Source organism: Monodon monoceros, unplaced genomic scaffold, assembly GCF_005190385.1.
Source record: "Monodon monoceros isolate NGI ecotype Baffin Bay Population unplaced genomic scaffold, NGI_Narwhal_1 Super_Scaffold_19, whole genome shotgun sequence".
NCBI lineage: Eukaryota > Metazoa > Chordata > Mammalia > Artiodactyla > Monodontidae > Monodon > Monodon monoceros.
Window position 1 is genome coordinate 37,018,434 of NW_021703775.1, and position 19,320 is coordinate 37,037,753.

At 34.7% G+C, this 19,320-nt stretch overlaps 1 protein-coding gene across 5 annotated transcripts in view; it reads left to right on the forward strand.

The window, feature by feature from the left end:
- XPO1 (exportin 1) overlaps positions 1-19,037 on the forward strand; it is a 42,913-nt gene extending 23,876 nt beyond the window's left edge. For all 5 annotated transcript variants that reach the window (XM_029232162.1, XM_029232161.1, XM_029232163.1 and 2 more), the window contains 21 exons: positions 2,571-2,632; positions 2,859-2,903; positions 4,982-5,163; positions 6,415-6,463; positions 6,540-6,659; positions 7,793-7,921; positions 8,799-8,957; positions 9,907-10,104; positions 10,591-10,729; positions 10,930-11,111; positions 11,193-11,349; positions 11,454-11,617; positions 11,908-12,042; positions 12,597-12,780; positions 13,107-13,213; positions 15,479-15,673; positions 16,334-16,502; positions 17,176-17,310; positions 17,387-17,546; positions 17,632-17,728; positions 18,736-19,037. In XM_029232162.1, the coding sequence (XP_029087995.1) occupies positions 2,571-2,632; positions 2,859-2,903; positions 4,982-5,163; positions 6,415-6,463; positions 6,540-6,659; positions 7,793-7,921; positions 8,799-8,957; positions 9,907-10,104; positions 10,591-10,729; positions 10,930-11,111; positions 11,193-11,349; positions 11,454-11,617; positions 11,908-12,042; positions 12,597-12,780; positions 13,107-13,213; positions 15,479-15,673; positions 16,334-16,502; positions 17,176-17,310; positions 17,387-17,546; positions 17,632-17,728; positions 18,736-18,882 (2,915 nt within the window). In that variant the 3' untranslated portion in view covers positions 18,883-19,037. The remainder of the gene's footprint in view (positions 1-2,570; positions 2,633-2,858; positions 2,904-4,981; positions 5,164-6,414; positions 6,464-6,539; positions 6,660-7,792; positions 7,922-8,798; positions 8,958-9,906; positions 10,105-10,590; positions 10,730-10,929; positions 11,112-11,192; positions 11,350-11,453; positions 11,618-11,907; positions 12,043-12,596; positions 12,781-13,106; positions 13,214-15,478; positions 15,674-16,333; positions 16,503-17,175; positions 17,311-17,386; positions 17,547-17,631; positions 17,729-18,735) is intronic.
- Positions 19,038-19,320: the final 283 nt, after the last annotated feature.

A 19,320-nucleotide genomic window follows, 5' to 3' on the forward strand; every position in this document is an offset into this window, starting at 1 on the left:
GGGGCACGAACCTGTGTCCCCTGCATTGGCAGGTGGACTCTCAACCACTGCGCCACCAGGGAAGCCCAAAATGGTCACTTTTTTTTTTTTTTGGCTGTGTTGGGTCTTCATTGCTGCACACGGGCTTTCTCTAGCTGCGGTGAGCGGGGGCTACTCTTCGTTGCGGTGCGCGGGCTTCTCATTGTGGTGGCTTCTCTTGCTGCGGAGCACGGGCTCTAGGCACGTGGGCTTCAGTGGTTGTGGCTCGCAGGCTCTAGAGCTCAGGCTTAGTTGCTCCACAGCTTGTGGGATCTTCCAGGACCAGGGATCAAACCCGTGTCCCCTGCATTGGCAGGCGGATTCCCAACCACTGCACCACCAGGGAAGCCCCAGAATTGTTTTGATTTGATCTAGTGGATATTAAGGACATGAGATTGTTGTGTGGATTAACCTAACTAAATGGTATGATTTAGCACTCATTTTAAAATAAAACTTGTTCCCCTAGTCGGTTTGTTTGTTTGTTTGTTTTAATCACCTTATTGAATCTAGATCTGATTTTATTGTGTGTGTCCACAAAGCCTCTTGTTTTTTTAAAATAATTTTAGACAATAGAAACATTGACCCAAGAAGTACAGAATGTACTTACACCTCTTAGTTTATCCTTTTAACAACTTAGACAACCATAATAAAATTATCACAACCAAACATTTAACATTGGTTCAGTACTATTAACTGAATTATGGACCTTAATTCAAATTTCACAAGTTTTCTCTCTTGTCCTTTTCCTAGTCTACAATTTATTTAGTTGTGTCTCTAGTCTCCTTAATCTGTGACAGTTCTTAATTTCTGCTTGATATGTCTTTGACACTGATGAGTTCTGGTCAGTTATTTTGTAGTGTATTTGAATTTAGGTTTGTCTGTTGTTTTCTCATGATTAGACTGGGGTTCAGTATTTTGGAGCAAGAATACCACACAGGTGATGTGTCCTCAGTCCACCAAACCGGGGGTACATGATGTCAATATGTTTAATTATTCATTTATTATTAATCTTTATCAGTTATGTTGGTGCCCACTGGTTTTCTATTTACAGGTTTACTATTTTCTACTTTGAAAGTGAAAAATATCTTGGGAAGATAATTTGACAGTGTGCAGATAATGAATTTCTCCTGAAAGTGTTGCCCATTTGTTCTAGCATTCATTCATTGGTGGATATTGTCTGCAACAATTAGTACTGTGGTCTTTGCCTAATGTAGAAATTTTTAAAATGTCAATAACATAGTTTTCAGCAGATTGTATGTGTTTGTATATAACAGTTAAGTTTTTGGCACCTGGCAGGCAGGTTTTTTAACTGATTCTTATATTGTGAACGTTTTTAATACTTAACATTACATTTTCAGTTGATGAATAACCCTTACTTTGTGGCTTTATTGTACTTATGAAATTTTTCTGCAATTAGGAAATTATTTATTAATCATTTTTTGAAGGTTGTTTTAGCTTATGAAGATTACTATATTAAGGTAGTTTTACAATCAAATAAGCACTTTGTTGCCTTCAAGTTGACTAAATTTCTGGCTAACCCCTTATGGGTAAATTTCTTAGCATATTCCTTCTCAGTGGATATTGAGTCCAGTGTTGTAGATTTGTTAGATGAGACTTGGTACACACAGTTTAATAAAACCTTTATCTGTATTTTTGAAGTTCAGATAGCTTTGAAAATTCGAAAATCTTCATAAGTCATTTGGTGGCAAAACCTAAATTATTAAACAGATGTGAGAATAGTCTTTATTCTTTGTAGTGGGAAATAATAATTTGTTGGATTAGGGAATCTGTTTCAGACCCTTTGGATATGTTAATGTAAGTGTACCACATTACTTTAAATTTTGAGGGGAGCTGTAGTAGATGCCAAGTAAATTCTGAATGATGCAAATTAAAATCAAAGGCATGAAGTCAACTGTTGAAAGAATAAAAGGCATGAAGTCTTAACTGTTAAGAACAGATTATACTATTAAGGTACCCTTAAGTAAAGACTACTACAAATAAAAACTTCCTCCTTAACTCTGTTTTTTCCTACATTGTAGGACAAACAAGTTAAAATTACTTACAGGATTAGCTTAATGCTATAATTAAAATAAATCTGAAAAGGATTAACATCTGACCTTGATTTATAAATATTTTACATAAACTTATTTATAGTGCTCACAAAGTTATGTCTTAAAGGTTTTTGTAGTTTTAACCCACAAAAATAATGTGTTTATTTAAATGAACAATACCTTAGTCCTTTATGGGGTTTTTTGTTTTGGTTTTTAATTTAAAAATCACAGCTTGGCATACTTGACTGTCTAACATTAAAGAATATCTTAGAATACAGTAGTTCCTAATTGTTAAACCAATATTTTGTAAAGTTTAACAAAAACTAAAAATTTAAAGGAATAGTACACTAAACTAATAGGCATTTTTCAAAAATGCCATAATTGGCGATGGGATTCAGGTGTATCATCTGACTTTACTCTGCCCTCCCCCACCCCCAGTTTTTTTGGTTCCTGAAGATGTATTAGCATGCTATGAAAGTGTTGAATAATTTTTTTTAATAGGGATAAAAAAATATGTTGTTGGCCTCATTATCAAGACGTCATCTGACCCAACTTGTGTAGAGGTAAGAGCTTTTTTGCAGATTATTGTGAGAGTATAAAATCATTTAAATATTGGGTCTTCAACTTAAACCCACTTCTGTCACAGACATACAGACACATATATGCACAATCATTTACAATAGATCTGCAGTCTTTTTTTTTCTCTCTGGGGGGGTGTGGGTTGCCTACATTTGTATTTATGTATCTATTTTAAGTCCTCATTTAATCTAAACTTTTTTCTTTTCTTAGAAGGAAAAGGTATATATCGGGAAATTAAATATGATTCTTGTTCAGGTAAGTTTTTAGTTGACACACTGTTTCCCTGAGAAGGATTAAGTGCTTCACTTCAGGCTGAGTGGTTGAACAAATAGTCTAACCTACTTTTATTGAATAACTAAACTAACATCTTGCAGAGTAGAGATAGTAATCTTCACAGTAATTACAGTAGCCTGCTGTCTAGCATTTAAAATTGTTAGTATGCTGTGGTAGAAAACATCAGATATGGTACTGTAAAACCTTCACTTCTTTGGCTCCAATATGGATTGAACTCATTAAAAAATTTCTCATCTAATACAAATGAAAACTACAATGAGGTATCACCTCACACTAGTCAGAATGGCCATTATCAAAAAATCTAGAAACAATAAATGCTGGAAAGGGTGTGGTGAAAAGGGAACCCTCCTGCACTGTTGGTGGGAATGTAAATTGTTACAACCACTATAGAAAACGGTATGGAGGTTCCTTAAAAAACTAAAAATAGAACTACCATATGACCCAGCAATCCCACTACTGGGCATATACCCAGAGAAAACATAACTCAAAAAGATACATGTACCACAATGTTCATTGGCAGCACTATTTACAATAGCCAGGACATGGAACCAGCCTAAATGTCCATCAACAGATGAATGGATAAAGAAGATGTGGCACATATATACAATGGAATATTACTCAGCCATAAAAAGAAACGAAATTCAGTTATTTGCAGTGAGGTGGCTGGACCTAGAGTCTGTCATACTTAAGTCAGAAAGAGAAAGACAAATACTGTATGCTAATGAATATATATGGAATCTTTAAAAAAAAAGTGGTACTGATGAACCTAGTTGTAGGGCAGGAATAAAGATGTAGACATAGGGAATGGACTTGGCACAGGGTGGGAGGGGGAAGCTGGGGCGAAGTGAGAGTAGCATCGACATATATACACTACCGAATGTAAAATAGTTAGCTAGTGGGAAGCAGCAGCAAAGCATAGGGAGATTGGCTCCGTGGTTTGCAATGACCTAGAGGGGGTGGGATTGGGAGACTAAAGAGGGAGGGGATATGGGGACATATGTATACATATGGCCGATTCACTTTGCTGTACAACAGAAACTAACACAGTATTGTGAAGCAATTATACTCCAATAAATATCTATTAAAATAAAAAAATTTTTTCTCATCTGTCTCACACTGTGCATGTTTCCTTTCCATGTCCACTATCTCAGTCTTATTAATTCATTGAAAAAATTGCCTTTGAATTCAAGCATCCCTTTAATTGATCTCTATACTTAGCCTGTTTTTTAATCTTTCTATATTTGTAACTTCAGAAATTTTAAGTTTACCTACCTTTAATAATATGTCCAAAAAATTTCTTAAGAGCATTAATTAGTATGTGAGGGAAAAACACATTTTTTTAAATTTAATAAGTTATAGAAACATTGGGTTTTCCTAAACACTTGGATTTTCACTAAGTTAAACTAGCTTTTATTGAGAACTTCTTGTTGTTAGCGTATCTCTGAATGGGAAGAGGGAGGAGTCCAAAGAGGTTAAGTTACTTACCTCTTACTTAACAGGTGCTATTACAGAATATTGTTGGGAAATCCCTAGCATACAGAATCAACAGTACAGACCTTAAAATTGAATAAGTCCATTAGGCTTTTGGTCAAAGATGATTCTGTCCCCAACGATAATGCTTCTTTTCTTCCAAATTTCTATCTCCAAGCGCTACCTATATTTCAAGGCCCAGATTCCAGCCAAAGAAAATATCTTTCCCTACCCATCACCTTTTTATCATTTAGAGTTAGATTTTATAGTCTCTTAGGATACTTTGCACATATCTGGCAAATATTGGTATGCATACACATTAGAGCTAGATTAGACGAATCAGGATAATTGAGAGGAGGAACAGGGCATTTGAGACACAGAACTTTGTGTTGTAGTTTCTACTCTGTACATTCTATAGAGAGCAGCACATTTCCTGTCTTAATAAAGGGGAAGAAAATGAAAGGTGGTTGATATTTGCTCCTGCTTTTGGTATCACGCAATTTCTATGAAGTTTGTTTTCTTTACCATTGACAAGTGAAATGAAATTAACATTTCCTATCTTATTTTAGATACTGAAACAAGAATGGCCAAAACATTGGCCAACTTTTATCAGTGACATTGTTGGAGCAAGTAGGACCAGTGAAAGTCTCTGTCAGAATAATATGGTGATTCTGAAACTCTTGAGTGAAGAAGTATTTGATTTCTCTAGTGGACAGATAACCCAAGTGAAAGCTAAGCATTTAAAAGACAGGCAAGTAATTGTTTTGGAATTTTTAAGTAATTTATCTAGCAATTTCAAGGAATTTGGAGGTAGATTGTAAATTTTTAAGGAACTATGATTATTAAAAGTTAATACACTTAATTCTTTTCTACTACAAATTTAAATAGTGCTAAAGTGGCCTAATATTCTAAATATGGAGGCTTGAAAAATATATATGATGTTACAGCAAAATTAACTTCATGCATGTCATGTGGAAGGAATATAGGTTAAGAATTCCCAAAAAACTCTTTGGAATCTGATTCATATGATGTCTAGTTAATCATAGGTCCAAGGATATGACTTGTGTCCAGATGTCTACTTTATTCTTAATATTCCTACATTTTATCAGTTTCCCTATAGTTAACACCAGGAACATGGCAGATTTTATTTTCTTCAACATAGTAATAAAAATGTGTTTAGTCATTAGAGAACAGAAATGTTTTTTACCTTTATGTATTCAGACTGGCTTCAGAATTTAGGATTTTTTCTCTGGTTTGGTGTATAAGCACATTTTAGGTGTATAAGCACATTTTAGGTTTGAGGATATATCGAACACCACTTCTCTCATTTTGGAGAGTTCTGTTTTGACTGTCTTGATTTAAAAGACTAGGTTGAGGGACTTCCCTGGCTGTCCAGTGGTTAAGACACCGCGCTTCCACTGCAGGGGGCGTGGGTTCGATACCTGGTTGGGGAACTAAGATCCCACATGCCATGCAGTGTGGCCAAATTTAAAAAAAAAAAAATAAAAGGGGCTTCCCTGGTGGCACAGTGGCTGAGAGTTAGCCTGCCAATGCAGGGGACACGGGTTCGTGCCCCGGTCCGGGAAGATCCCACATGCGGCGGAGCGGCTGGGCCTGTGAGCCATGGCCGCTGGGTCTCCGCGTCCAGAGCCTGTGCTCCGCAGCGGGAGAGGCCACAACAGTGAGAGGCCCGCGTACTGCAAAACAAAAAACAAAAACATAAATAAAAGATGTGATGTGATTGAAATTATTCAAATAGAGTAAGGATGACATGAAAACCAAACCTCCAAGAAATTAAATTAAGTGCTATTTATAGGTGAGTTTTAAGAGATATTTACACATAGTTTTAATAGCTTTGTAACTTTCGATGAAGTTATTGATATCTGTGTTTATAAATAGAAGTAACTCAAGTTTTCAGTGGCTGCTGAAATGTTAGTATGTAAATAATTACAGTGTTCATTTCTATGTGTGTTCTAAACTGATCAATTTTTTATTTTTTTAGCATGTGCAATGAATTCTCACAAATTTTTCAGCTTTGTCAGTTTGTGATGGTAAGTGCTTTTAATTTCATTTTTAAAAATAATTAATTATATAGGAAGATAATTTACAATCATGTTTTTGTTGTAGGAAAATTCCCAAAATGCTCCACTTGTACATGCAACTTTGGAAACGTTGCTCAGATTTCTTAACTGGATTCCACTTGGATATATTTTTGAGACCAAGTTAATCAGCACGTTAATTTATAAGGTATAGTGAATACATTTCAGTTATATTTATCACTGGATAGTGGTGTGTATTTTCTTAATTTGTAATGCTCTTTTGAATATTAAAACCATTCCACATTCACAGCCATAATCAACTTTGTTTCCGAGATGAGGAAATTGCTCAGAAGAACTTTTCTGTAGTTTCAACTACTAATTCTTAAAAACCGTGTCAGAATTTTATGATTCTGCCACTCATACCAGGCACTCTCCCAAATTGTATGTGAACAACTAATAATGAATTTGGTTTCCTTTTAGTTGCAGTAGCATGTAATACCTATGTAAAGTCTTATAATTGTTCATTCAGAGATAGTTACGAACTGGTTGTATTTCCAGATGTTTTCTAATCAGATATAATGAGTAAATTATGTATTTAATTAAGACCTTATAAAAGCAGACTATTATAACTTACGTTTGGGGCTTTGTAGTTGAGGGCTTGATATGGTCATATTCTAATCTGAATTTACTATGTTAGAGCCACCATTTTATCCATAGACAGTTTATTTTAAATTGTTTGCCATTGTCAACAGTAGTGCAGGAAATACTGGACATTTATGCACTTGTCCAAATATTTGGTATAAATTTTAATACATGTAAGTATTGGATCAATAGGTATGTCCATTTTTAAGGCTTCTGATGCTTACCAAATTGCCACCCCCAATGGGAGGCTATTTTTACACCTTCTCAACAGTTAAATGTGAAAGAACCAGTTTTTCCACACGTTATTAATCCTAGGTGTATTGCCCATCTCTTAAAATCCTAAACAATTAAAGTCTTTTTAGATTATACAGAAAACATGATGTCTTTAAAAGTCATGTAATAGATCGTGGGGAAAGTTTCTAAGCAACTTTGTGTTTTCCAGGTGTCTGAGGACACATCAAAAGAAAGCACAGTATACTAAAGCATTTACTGTCTATTGGATGGATAATGAAATTTTCTTAAAATATATGTGCCAGAAAACCCTATCACCGCCTATTTGCCTGATATTTTTCCTCTGTGTTACTGATTTTTAAATCCTTTGTTATTTTTTTAATTGTTAATTTTAAGTAAAGTGCTTCAGGCCATTTAATTTTATGCTTCCTTCCCCCCCACCCCACCCCCTTTTTTAAATTAAAATAGTTCCTGAATGTTCCAATGTTCCGAAATGTCTCTCTGAAGTGCCTCACTGAGATTGCTGGTGTGAGTGTAAGCCAGTATGAGGAACAATTTGTAACGCTATTTACGCTGACAATGATGCAGCTAAAACAGGTAATACAACACTCTTAAAAACTGACTAAACAATTTTAGTGCCTTAGAAAATGTTGGGTTTGAGTTGAACCATTTCAGCACAGCTTACCATAAATAGATGAGCTGTAATGTGATTGTATATTTATTATATAAAATGAAGTGTAAGCTAGAAATTTTTATGAACATTTTGAAAATTCCTTGAAGTAAATTTTCTGGGAGTGTCATGGTAATTTATTTCTACAGAATTTAGAGGCTTAGTAACCTGGGGTTTAATATCAGTTCTGCCTTTAACCTTTCATCTCTTAAATGAAGGGATTAGCCAAGTGTTAGTCTGACTAGGTGTATATGAAATTATCTAGAAGGTTAATCACAAAACTATATTACTATATATGTTCGTGATCTGAATCAACTATTTTTACATTTTTAATGACCCTAGGTGGGAAAACTCTGATGTAGGGAATATGTCAAAGCATAATCTTTGAGGAAATTTTACTACTTGCAACTTTAAAAAAAAATCAAAAGCTAGGACAGCAAGTTACAAAAATGGATATAATAGACCAAGGCATTCTAGGGGAGAATAAGCTGTTTAACTGCATATAGTTTTTTTGTTGTATTTTTAAAAATATTTATTTGGTTGCACTGGGTCTTAGTTATGGCAGGTGGGCTCCTTAGTTCTGGCATGTGAACTCTTTATTGTGGCATACATGTCTAGTTCCCTGACCAAGGATTGAACCTGGGCCCCCTGCATTGGGAACTTGGAGTCTTATCCACTGCGCCACCAGGGAAGTCCCACTCCGTATATTTTAAAATTAGTAAAAGGGTGGTGGAAATTTAGAACTTAAATGTAGTATCTTTGTTTTTAAAATGAAGGGCTTATGATCCATATTTAACCTCGCAGATGCTTCCTTTAAATACCAATATTCGACTTGCATACTCGAATGGAAAGGATGATGAACAGAACTTCATTCAAAATCTCAGTTTGTTTCTCTGCACCTTTCTTAAAGAACATGGTCAACTTATAGAAAAAAGATTAAATCTCAGGGAAACACTCATGGAGGTAGGCTTTATGGAGCCTTTGGCTTCTGAAATTAATAATAAAAACTTAAAGTACACCTTTGTTCTAAAAATTCCTATACCTTTTAACATATCTTACCTGTTACTTGTCTGTGCAATATAAATATATGTTGCTAATTCTGAATTATAGTTGTTAAAAGCCAAGTGTCACGAGTTTTGTGTTCTACTCAATACCAGATCAATAATTTATAATGAAAATTAAATTCCTAAAGCGTGTGCAGATTTGTCATTTGTAAGATGAAAAGTCTAAAGACTTTATTTTAAAATTGAGATGTAATTCACATAACATAAAACTATCCATTGTAAATTGTTTGATTCAGTGGCATTTAGTACATTCACAGTGTTGTCAACCATTACCTATTCCAAAACATTTACATCACCCACAAAGGATGATGTACCCATTGAAACAGTCACTCCCTCAATCCGCTCTACCCTCCAGTTCCTAGCAACCAGTAATTTGCTTTACATCTCAATGGATTTAACTATTCTGAACCTTTCATATAAATGGAATCATAACATACTGATTTTTGTCATTGGTTTCTTTCAGTTAGCATGTTACGTTACAGCATGTATCAGTACTTAATCCCTTTCATGGCTGAATAATACTTTGTATGGATAAACATCGAGTTTTGTGTCCGTTCATCTGTTGAACATTTGGATTATTTCTACCTTTTTGCTATTACCAAATGTCTTTTAATGTCCATACCTTTTTACAATCACGTAAGTTTCTTGACACGTCCTAGGACATGTCAGAAGAAAGCACAGTTGTTCCTAGAGAATTTCTGTTGTCTGTTTGATGAATAATGAAATGTTAGAGTTGTACAGAATGCAACATGAGTTTTTATTTCCCGTTAACGTAGCAAATGGAAAGCAGTTTGAGGTTGGTTAGTAACGTCTAAGGATTGTTTTAATAGTTTTGGTCTCCTATGTAGGCCCTTCATTATATGTTGTTGGTATCCGAAGTAGAGGAAACCGAAATCTTTAAGATTTGTCTTGAGTACTGGAACCACCTGGCAGCTGAACTCTATAGAGAGAGCCCATTCTCAACATCTGCCTCTCCATTGCTATCTGGAAGTCAACATTTTGATGTTCCTCCCAGGAGGCAGCTGTATTTGCCTGTGTTGTCCAAGGTAACAGTAGTGGGTGGTTGAATGTGCTTCCTGTGATTTGGGGGACCAAATGCAAATACTGGCTTTTATTTTTTGGCTAAATCTATCCAAGCACCACCTGTGAGTTTCTTAGGAATGAAAATGAGATGCAAGAAAGTTAACAATTGATTATTGTATTTTATTTTATTTTGCGGTATGCGGGCCTCTCACTGTTGTGGCCTCTCCCGTTGCGGAGCGTGCAGGCTCACGGGCCCAGCCGCTCCGCGGCATGTGGGATCCTCCCGGACTGGGGCATGAACCCGTGTCCCCTGCATCAGCAGGTGGACTCTCAACCGCTACGCCACCAGGGAAGCCCAACAATTGATTTTTATCCATGTTATTTATTCTTTTATATTGTGGGAATAATTTTGTTTGGTATGTTGGTGTTAAGTGGGAGTGGGGGTTACATTTGATGTGACTGATTTCAAAGATCTAACAGATTTGTTTCTCTTGTTTATTGCTGAATAGGTCCGTTTACTGATGGTTAGTCGAATGGCTAAACCAGAGGAAGTATTAGTTGTAGAAAATGATCAGGGAGAAGTTGTAAGAGAATTCATGAAGGATACAGATTCCATAAATTTGTATAAGAATATGAGAGAAACATTAGGTAAGTTAATAAATACTGTTAATTTAATCTTTATCTTTGTAATTCAGTTTGGGGTGGAAATACTTTTTTAGGAAATATGGCATGCTTAGGTTCTCAATCTGTTAATAGCCATCCTTATTAATGTGCTATTAGTCTTAGTAAAAATCTTTTTGCTCATTAAATTTTGCAATTTGAAACATTTGGAATTTTTTTCCTTGTAGTTTATCTTACTCATCTGGATTATGTAGATACAGAAAGAATAATGACTGAGAAGCTTCACAATCAAGTGAATGGTACAGAGTGGTCATGGAAAAATTTGAATACATTGTGTTGGGCGATAGGCTCCATTAGTGGAGCAATGCATGAAGAGGATGAAAAACGATTTCTTGTTACTGTTATAAAGGTATGTAAGAGATAGGTATGAACTGGAACTTTAGCTGAGTGTATTTTATTACAAATGACTGAAATTTGTCTTATTTTACAGGATCTACTAGGATTATGTGAACAGAAAAGAGGCAAAGATAATAAAGCTATTATTGCATCAAATATCATGTACATAGTAGGTCAATATCCACGATTTTTAAGAGCTCACTGGAAATTCTTGAAGACTGTAGTTAACAAGCTCTTTGAATTCATGCATGGTAAATCCTCTTTGCTTAATATATTTTATTTAGTTACTTTTGCTGAATAAAAAATGGAAATTTTTTCTTGAAAATTTTTTTGATAATTGTTTTTGTTTTGTTAGAGACCCATGATGGAGTCCAAGACATGGCTTGTGATACTTTCATTAAAATAGCTCAAAAGTGCCGCAGGCATTTCGTTCAGGTTCAGGTTGGAGAAGTAATGCCATTTATTGATGAGATTTTGAACAACATTAACACTATAATTTGTGATCTTCAGCCTCAACAGGTATGTGGATCAGCAAGCATATTTTTCTTAGAAAGTAACTACTGTTTTAATGAGAATTTATTAATGGGAATAGAAAGAAAGCCACTCTTGAATTCAGTTCAAGTGTTTCTGTGGTTAGGTTTTTATAGTGGGGCAGAAATTCAACCAAAAGTTTGTTAGGCTGTTTTCCTACTTAATATAAATTATTTCTGACACTTTAACAAAATTAGTTTAAGTGTATATGTGGATTGTTTGTGTGTGGTTTTCCTTATTATGATGCATGCAAGTAAAATGTCTGCCTTTTAACATAGGTCCATACATTTTATGAAGCTGTGGGGTACATGATTGGTGCACAAACAGACCAAACAGTACAAGAACATTTGATAGAAAAATACATGCTACTTCCTAATCAGGTTTGGGATAGCATAATCCAGCAAGCAACCAAAGTAAGTTTTATTACTTTTTGTAAAAGTTCTAATGGAAATTGAGAAAATTATATTTACAGAAGTAATAAATTTAGTACCTTTGACATGTATATCTGATCCATAAGTGCTTTTTTTTTTTTTTTTTTTTTTTCGGTACGCGGGCCTCTCACTGTTGTGGAGCACAAGCTCCGGACGCGAAGGCTCAGGGGCCATGGCTCACGGGCCTAGCTGGTCCGCGGCATGTGGGATCTTCCCAGACCGGGGCACGAACCCGTGTCCCCTGCATCGGCAGGCGGATTCTCAACCACTGCGCCACCAGGGAAGCCCCATAAGTGCTTTTATGTGTACTTTTTTATGTGTACTTTTGCACATTGAAAAAATTGTATTTTTATTCTGTTTTGATGCAAAATTGGGAATATTTTGCTCTATTTTTAGTAAGGAAGACTTTTGCATTAGTTTCACCATTTAACATTATAAATGTGATGGTGCTTTGGAGTAGTGTGGGTAATGTTTTTTGCTTCAGCTACAAGAATAATTCTCATATGTTAAATGGAGTTGTTTTTTGTCCTTCGCAGAATGTGGATATACTTAAAGATCCTGAAACAGTCAAGCAACTTGGTAGCATATTGAAAACAAATGTGAGAGCCTGCAAAGCGGTTGGACACCCGTTTGTGATTCAGCTTGGGAGAATTTATTTAGATATGCTTAATGTATACAAGTGCCTCAGTGAAAATATTTCTGCAGCTATTCAAGCTAATGGTAAGCGATTCTGAATTCTTATGGAATGATGTATTAATAAGTCAGTTCTGCATTCACTGCCTTGGCGTAAGCATTCAGCACTTCTCACAGATTTAAATTAATCCGTCCCATGTTTCAGGCGATCCTAGACAATTTTTTTAACCACTCACAGGCCCCTTTCCCCTATAAAGTTAGTCTTAGTTTATTTTCTCAGGAAATTCATCTGTGTACTCTTGTCTTTTAAGTTTTCTAATGGTAAATGGGAACTAATAGTATCTGAAGCACATGTAACTGCCAGTGTAGAATTTTAGTTGTTAAGTTGGATTCCACCTGATTGTATTTTTTAGGTGAGATGGTTACAAAGCAACCATTGATTAGAAGTATGCGAACAGTAAAAAGGGAAACTTTAAAGTTAATATCTGGTTGGGTGAGCCGGTCCAATGATCCACAGATGGTAAGTGAGATGTGCTTTTTGTTTTTAAAGTTGATGCTGCATTCTCTGGAACGTGCGTATATTCTGTATGCGTTTAGCTATTTTAAAGGTAATTTAGATATTTACATCTGGCATTATTTTATAACATTCTATTTAGTGGAGTCCCTGAGTACATTAAAATAATAAGATATTTTATAATAATAAGATTTCATCTTCGAAAGAAATTGCTGTTAGTGGTGGGGGAGTTGGTGATGTAACAAGATAGCTGAGATGATTGGGTCGTTTTTATTTTTCCATGGATAGAGTTCAGATGAAATTTTTGTTTTCCTCATGGCTTTGAGAGCAATTTGCAAAGCTGTCATTAGTTTGCCTTTTCAGTGGGTGGGGGGGAGTAAGCACTTTCCTAGTTGAAGGTGTGAAAGTCTCTTTTGCTCTCTTATTCCTGTTAGTTTTAAATGGTTTTCAGAAACTAAACCAGCTCCATATGCCTCAACTTGGGGAAAATGAGATTTATGTTTAGTTATTGTATACCTTTCATTTTCTTGATCCTGGGAACATTACCAAAAATCTTATCCTGTTTATCACTATTGTGTGGAAGTAGCACTGACAGCCGTGCAACTTACTTTCATAATTTTAAACTTTCAATATTGTTCCTATTGATATGGAAATTTTTTCCAGGAAATTCTCAAGGTATCAAGCTTAAATACCAAAAGGTTTTAAACATGTTTATGTATGAGATCAGAACTGTATTTAAAATTGGAAAGTAAAAAGTAGGATGAATTGAAGGAATTGAGAAGTTCATAATTTACAACAACTTAGGCAATAATTTCAGGAGTATCAGTGATAATAATAAGAAGGGTCTCATTATGTTTTACAACTAAGGTTTATGTTGAGGTTTGGGGCTGTGAATTCAAAGATAGTCAAACACTTCAGATCCAGTATGTAGGAAAATAAATTATTTCAGTGTTAAGAGTAGAAATGTGAGGGTGGGGGAGGAAAGAATAAATGAGTCATGGGTATGAAATGTATAATGTGGGGAATATGGTCATGTGGGGAATATAGTCAATAACTCATAACTTTTTATGGTGACAGATCGTAACTAGACTTAATGTGGCGATCATTTGAAATGTATAAAAATACCAAATCACTCACTATACTGTGTAACAGGAAGTTACATCGTGTTGTAGATCAACAAACATACAACGAACTCAAAGATACCAGATTTGTGTTTATCAGAGGTGGGGGAATGAGGGGAGGGGAAATTGGATGAAGGCAGTCAAAAGATGTAACGTTTAGTTTTAACATAAATAAGTACTAAGAATGTAATGTACAAACATGATAAATGCAATTAACACTGATGTTATATAAGAAAGTTTGTTAAGAGTAAATCCTAAACGTTTTCATCACAAAGTTTTTTTTCTATTTGTATCTATATGATGATGTTCACTAAACTTATTTTATAATCATTTCATGTATGTAAGTAAACTTAGTGCTATACATTAATCATGTCTCAAAACTTGAAGGAAGAAAAAGAAGTGAGAATCAGTTCTAGTTAAGAGAAACCAAGTAGGTGAAAGGAAAAATAATTTTGTGCTTATCCTTCAAATCTTAACTAGACTTGTTTTGTTGTATGGTGGGACGTGCTAACTAGTAATCTTCAGTTAAATGAAACATGGTTATATTTATTGTGCACATCTTAATGGAGAACCTATTAAAAGCATAGAAGTTACGCCTTACTAAGACTGTATTTGTTGAGAATCTTGGAAACTCTCACACACAGTCTTTCTGGCATAGTCCAGTTCCTTTTTTGAGAGTAAGTGATGGTTATTATTTCTGATTATTAAAATATCAACTAGCATTCATTAAATTAAAAAAATCATTGAGTGGGTGTCTACTTTTGGTTAGATATGAGTACCTTGGTACAGGATTGGTGAGGAGGACTCTACTTTGAGGTTACCAATCCCATACACACAGTATTCCTAGAATCCTGGTCCTGCCACAGTACTTAGAGCGTCAGGCCCCAGTTTCCTTTAATAATTACAGATTTAAACTATGCAGTGTCCATGGCCCTTCTCAGCCTATTGTGATTTCTCGCTTTCTCTTGGTAAGGTTTTAATATACAAAAACTTTTAAAGCACAGGAGTTTCCAATTTTCAGCAGATGATCAACCTAGATTAAATCTTACAGATGACATTGACCTAGCTGCTTAATAAGAGTTAGCAAGTGCCTACATTAAAATTGAAAACTTGTGGGTTTTTTTGTTTTTTTTGTGTTTTTTTAAAACAGGTAGCTGAAAATTTTGTTCCTCCTCTGTTGGATGCAGTTCTCATTGATTATCAGAGAAATGTCCCAGCTGCTAGAGAACCAGAAGTGCTTAGTACTATGGCTATTATTGTCAACAAGTTAGGAGGACATATAACAGCTGAAATACCTCAAATATTTGATGCTGTTTTTGAATGCACATTGAATATGATAAATAAGGTATGTGATTTGCATTTCAGTTACATAATGAGAGGTTCTGCAGTATGTCCTTATCACTTTTAAAAGGATAAATAATGGCTGTCTATGAGTACACCATAAACTTTAGGCTCTGATATTAAATATTTGAACTTCTAGATAAGAAAAATACTTGTTTTTTAAATTTACAAAAATAAATTTGATAGATTGTTTAATACTTGCTGCATTTTAGTCACTGCCTTTTTAAAGTGTAGTCTGTGCTTATAAGGATAGGGAAAATGTATTAATCAAAAAGAAAAAAAATGTACATGTAAGTGTACACATTTACACAGTAGACAACAATTTTTCTAATCTGTATTAGTGATCTCAAAGTCACTTAAAAGTGGTAGTAACAGTCTCAGAGTTACTAGAAAATACGACGGTCTTTATGTGGGTTTTGTTGAGTTCTCTTTATAATAAGGTGAACTTGTATTCCTTCACTTTGGTAATTCATTTGTCTAATAAATAGTAATTTTGTCTTCCCTGACAGGTGAATTCTATTAGCTTTTGAGTTTGACTTTCACATCTTAACGGGGTCCACTAACAACTCCAAACATTTATACTGAATTAGGGCTTGCTTTCCCCCTTCCATTTAACATAATTCAGGCATTGAAACTTTATTTTGTTCCCACTATTTGTTTTTAGGACTTTGAAGAATATCCTGAGCACAGAACGAACTTTTTCTTACTACTTCAGGCTGTCAATTCTCATTGTTTCCCAGCATTCCTGGCTATTCCACCTGCACAGTTTAAACTTGTTTTGGATTCCATCATTTGGGCTTTCAAACATACTATGAGGAATGTAGCAGATACAGGTAAATACACAGAAACGATGTTCTTTATTCATTTGCTTACCAACCCACAATCCATGTACAGACACTTACAGGTAGGTGTATAGTGGTAGACAGGTAGGTATCACTTCACTTCTCATGGTTTTGTTTGAATGCATCAATTGCATAGATAGGTCTGAGTAAGTCCTATAAACAGTTTAATCAGATCCAGAGTGAGTTCATAGAATTGAGTTACAGGGAGATGGGCATAAGATTCAAGGCAGGGAGAACATCACTCACCCATATCCTCACCAGTGTTTCCTTTTCCCCATATGCTTTTCCTCTGGCACCGAGGGTTAACTAAGGATAAAACAAAAAAACTGTTTATAGTTGGAGGGTTTGTTTTCCTTTTAAATAATAACTGTTTTATGTAATAGAAAAATCTACTCAGTTGTACTGCTTTTGGAGTGGATGTAGAGAGAATCAACTAAACCTTCAGAAATACTGGAAAGGTGGCAATGGTTAGATTATAGCCTGTAAGTTAGCAGACATTGATTCCAGTTTAACTCCATTACTGAGTCAAGATAATTTAGGCAAATAATTGTCATTAGCAAAAAAAGAGGGGCGAATGGACTTTGAATGAATTGTTTAATAGCTGAAACACTATCATAAATGTTGTCAGTATGTGATAACGTTGTTGGCATTATATGTATTTTAGGCTTACAGATACTTTTTACACTCTTACAAAATGTTGCACAAGAAGAAGCTGCAGCTCAGAGTTTCTATCAAACATATTTTTGTGATATTCTTCAGCATATCTTTTCTGTCGTGACAGACACCTCACATACTGCTGGTAAGAATTTAAAGCCATAAAAGTATGTGTTCCGGTTGCTCTTATATCTTGAAGTTAATGATGTCCTTCTTAACAGGTTTGACAATGCATGCATCTATCCTTGCATATATGTTTAATTTGGTTGAAGAAGGAAAAATAAGTACACCATTAAATCCTGGAAATCCAGTTAACAACCAAATGTTTATTCAGGAATATGTGGCTAATCTTCTTAAGTCTGCATTCCCTCATCTTCAGGAGTAAGTATAAATAGACTTTTTAATAAACTTAAACTTTTAAGTTTTTTTTTTTTTAAGCAATTAATTATTGTGTTTTGACTTGCAGTGCTCAAGTAAAGCTCTTTGTGACAGGACTTTTCAGCTTAAATCAGGATATTCCTGCATTCAAGGAACATCTTAGGGATTTCCTGGTACAGATAAAGGTATGTATTTTATTTGCAGTTGCAGAAGTATTGACTAAATACTGATTGAGTTCTTGCATCCAGAATTGACCGCTTTTTGTAATGCAAAATGAGTGGGCTTTTAAAATATGTGTAGTCTTACTCTTTTGAGACTGATTACAGAAGGAAACACTTTCAAAGTCAAGGCCAGGAAGAGGAGATAGGTTTGAAATGGTTTGAAATGTTCGGGGGAACTTTTTATTAATATAATTCATCTTAGAATATCTTTTGCAACATTGTGATTGAATCCCATAGGTATTTTTAAAGGAGTGGAATGGGTGAAAGAAACACATTGGTAGTTCCTTTTGGGATTTTCCATTTTGTTAGTAAGGAATTCATTTTAGGGGGAACATGATAATTAGCAGATACCAGCCTATTTTTACTGCTGTTACAATGCTCCATTTACTTATGGGAAGAGGGATTTTTCTTGTATCATCATGCTTTAAAGAAATACAAAAAGTACCATGAAACTCATAAGTAGTTGATGTTATCTCTGTCTATTAAAGAATTGGTCATATAAGATATTCAGGTTTTTTTCCCTCCAAAATACAAAGGTTTTGTTTTTTGTTTGTGTTTTTTTACTGTAAATATAAAATTAGTAAAAAAAAAACAAAAAACTAATTCATAAAGTTGAGAGTGTATAAAGGATGAAAATTGTCTGAAACACAGCTATGAGGACAATTACAGAAACTTGATTGTTAGTCTTTCTTGGTATCGTTGCTTATGGAGTATATTTTGTATATGGCATTACACTATCCCTCTTTTGAAATCTATTTTTCCCCCCAACTAACACCTTTGGTTTTTAATTCAGTTGTGTAGAATTATAAAAATAATATACCATAATTTAAACTCAGTAATTGATGGATAAATTATATTGCTTGTGTAAACTGGGAGGTGCTTATCTACACTTTTTTTTTCCCAAAGGCAAGTCATTTTGCGAATTGAAGTTTACTAAAGTATGTTGACATTTCAACTATCTGTTTCCACAGGAGTTTGCAGGTGAAGATACATCGGATCTCTTTTTGGAAGAAAGAGAAACAGCCCTTCGACAGGCTCAGGAAGAGAAACATAAACTTCAAATGTCTGTCCCTGGCATCCTTAATCCACATGAAATTCCAGAAGAAATGTGTGATTAAAGTCAGAAGTCATGCTGGGTTGTTGTTGTTTTTTTGTTTTTTTTTTTCTGTTTCTGTTTTTTTTTTTTCTTTTTTCTGCAACTCTGTTAGCAGATGAAAACAACATCTGGATATTTGTCGACCAAAATGATGCCAATTTGTAAATTAAAATGTCACCTAGTGGCCCTTTTTCTTATGTGTTTTTTGTATAAGAAATTTTCTGTGAATATCCTTCCATTGTTTAAGCTTTTGTTTTGGTCATCTTTATTTAGTTTGCATGAAGTTGGAAATTAAGGCATTTTTTAAAATTTTACTTCATGCCCATTTTGTGGCTGGGATGGGGGGAGGAGGCAAATTCAATTTGAACATATACTTGTAAATTCTAATGCAAAATTATACAATTTTTCCTGTAACCAATACCAATTTTTAATTAGGGAGCATTTTCTTTCTAGCCTGTAT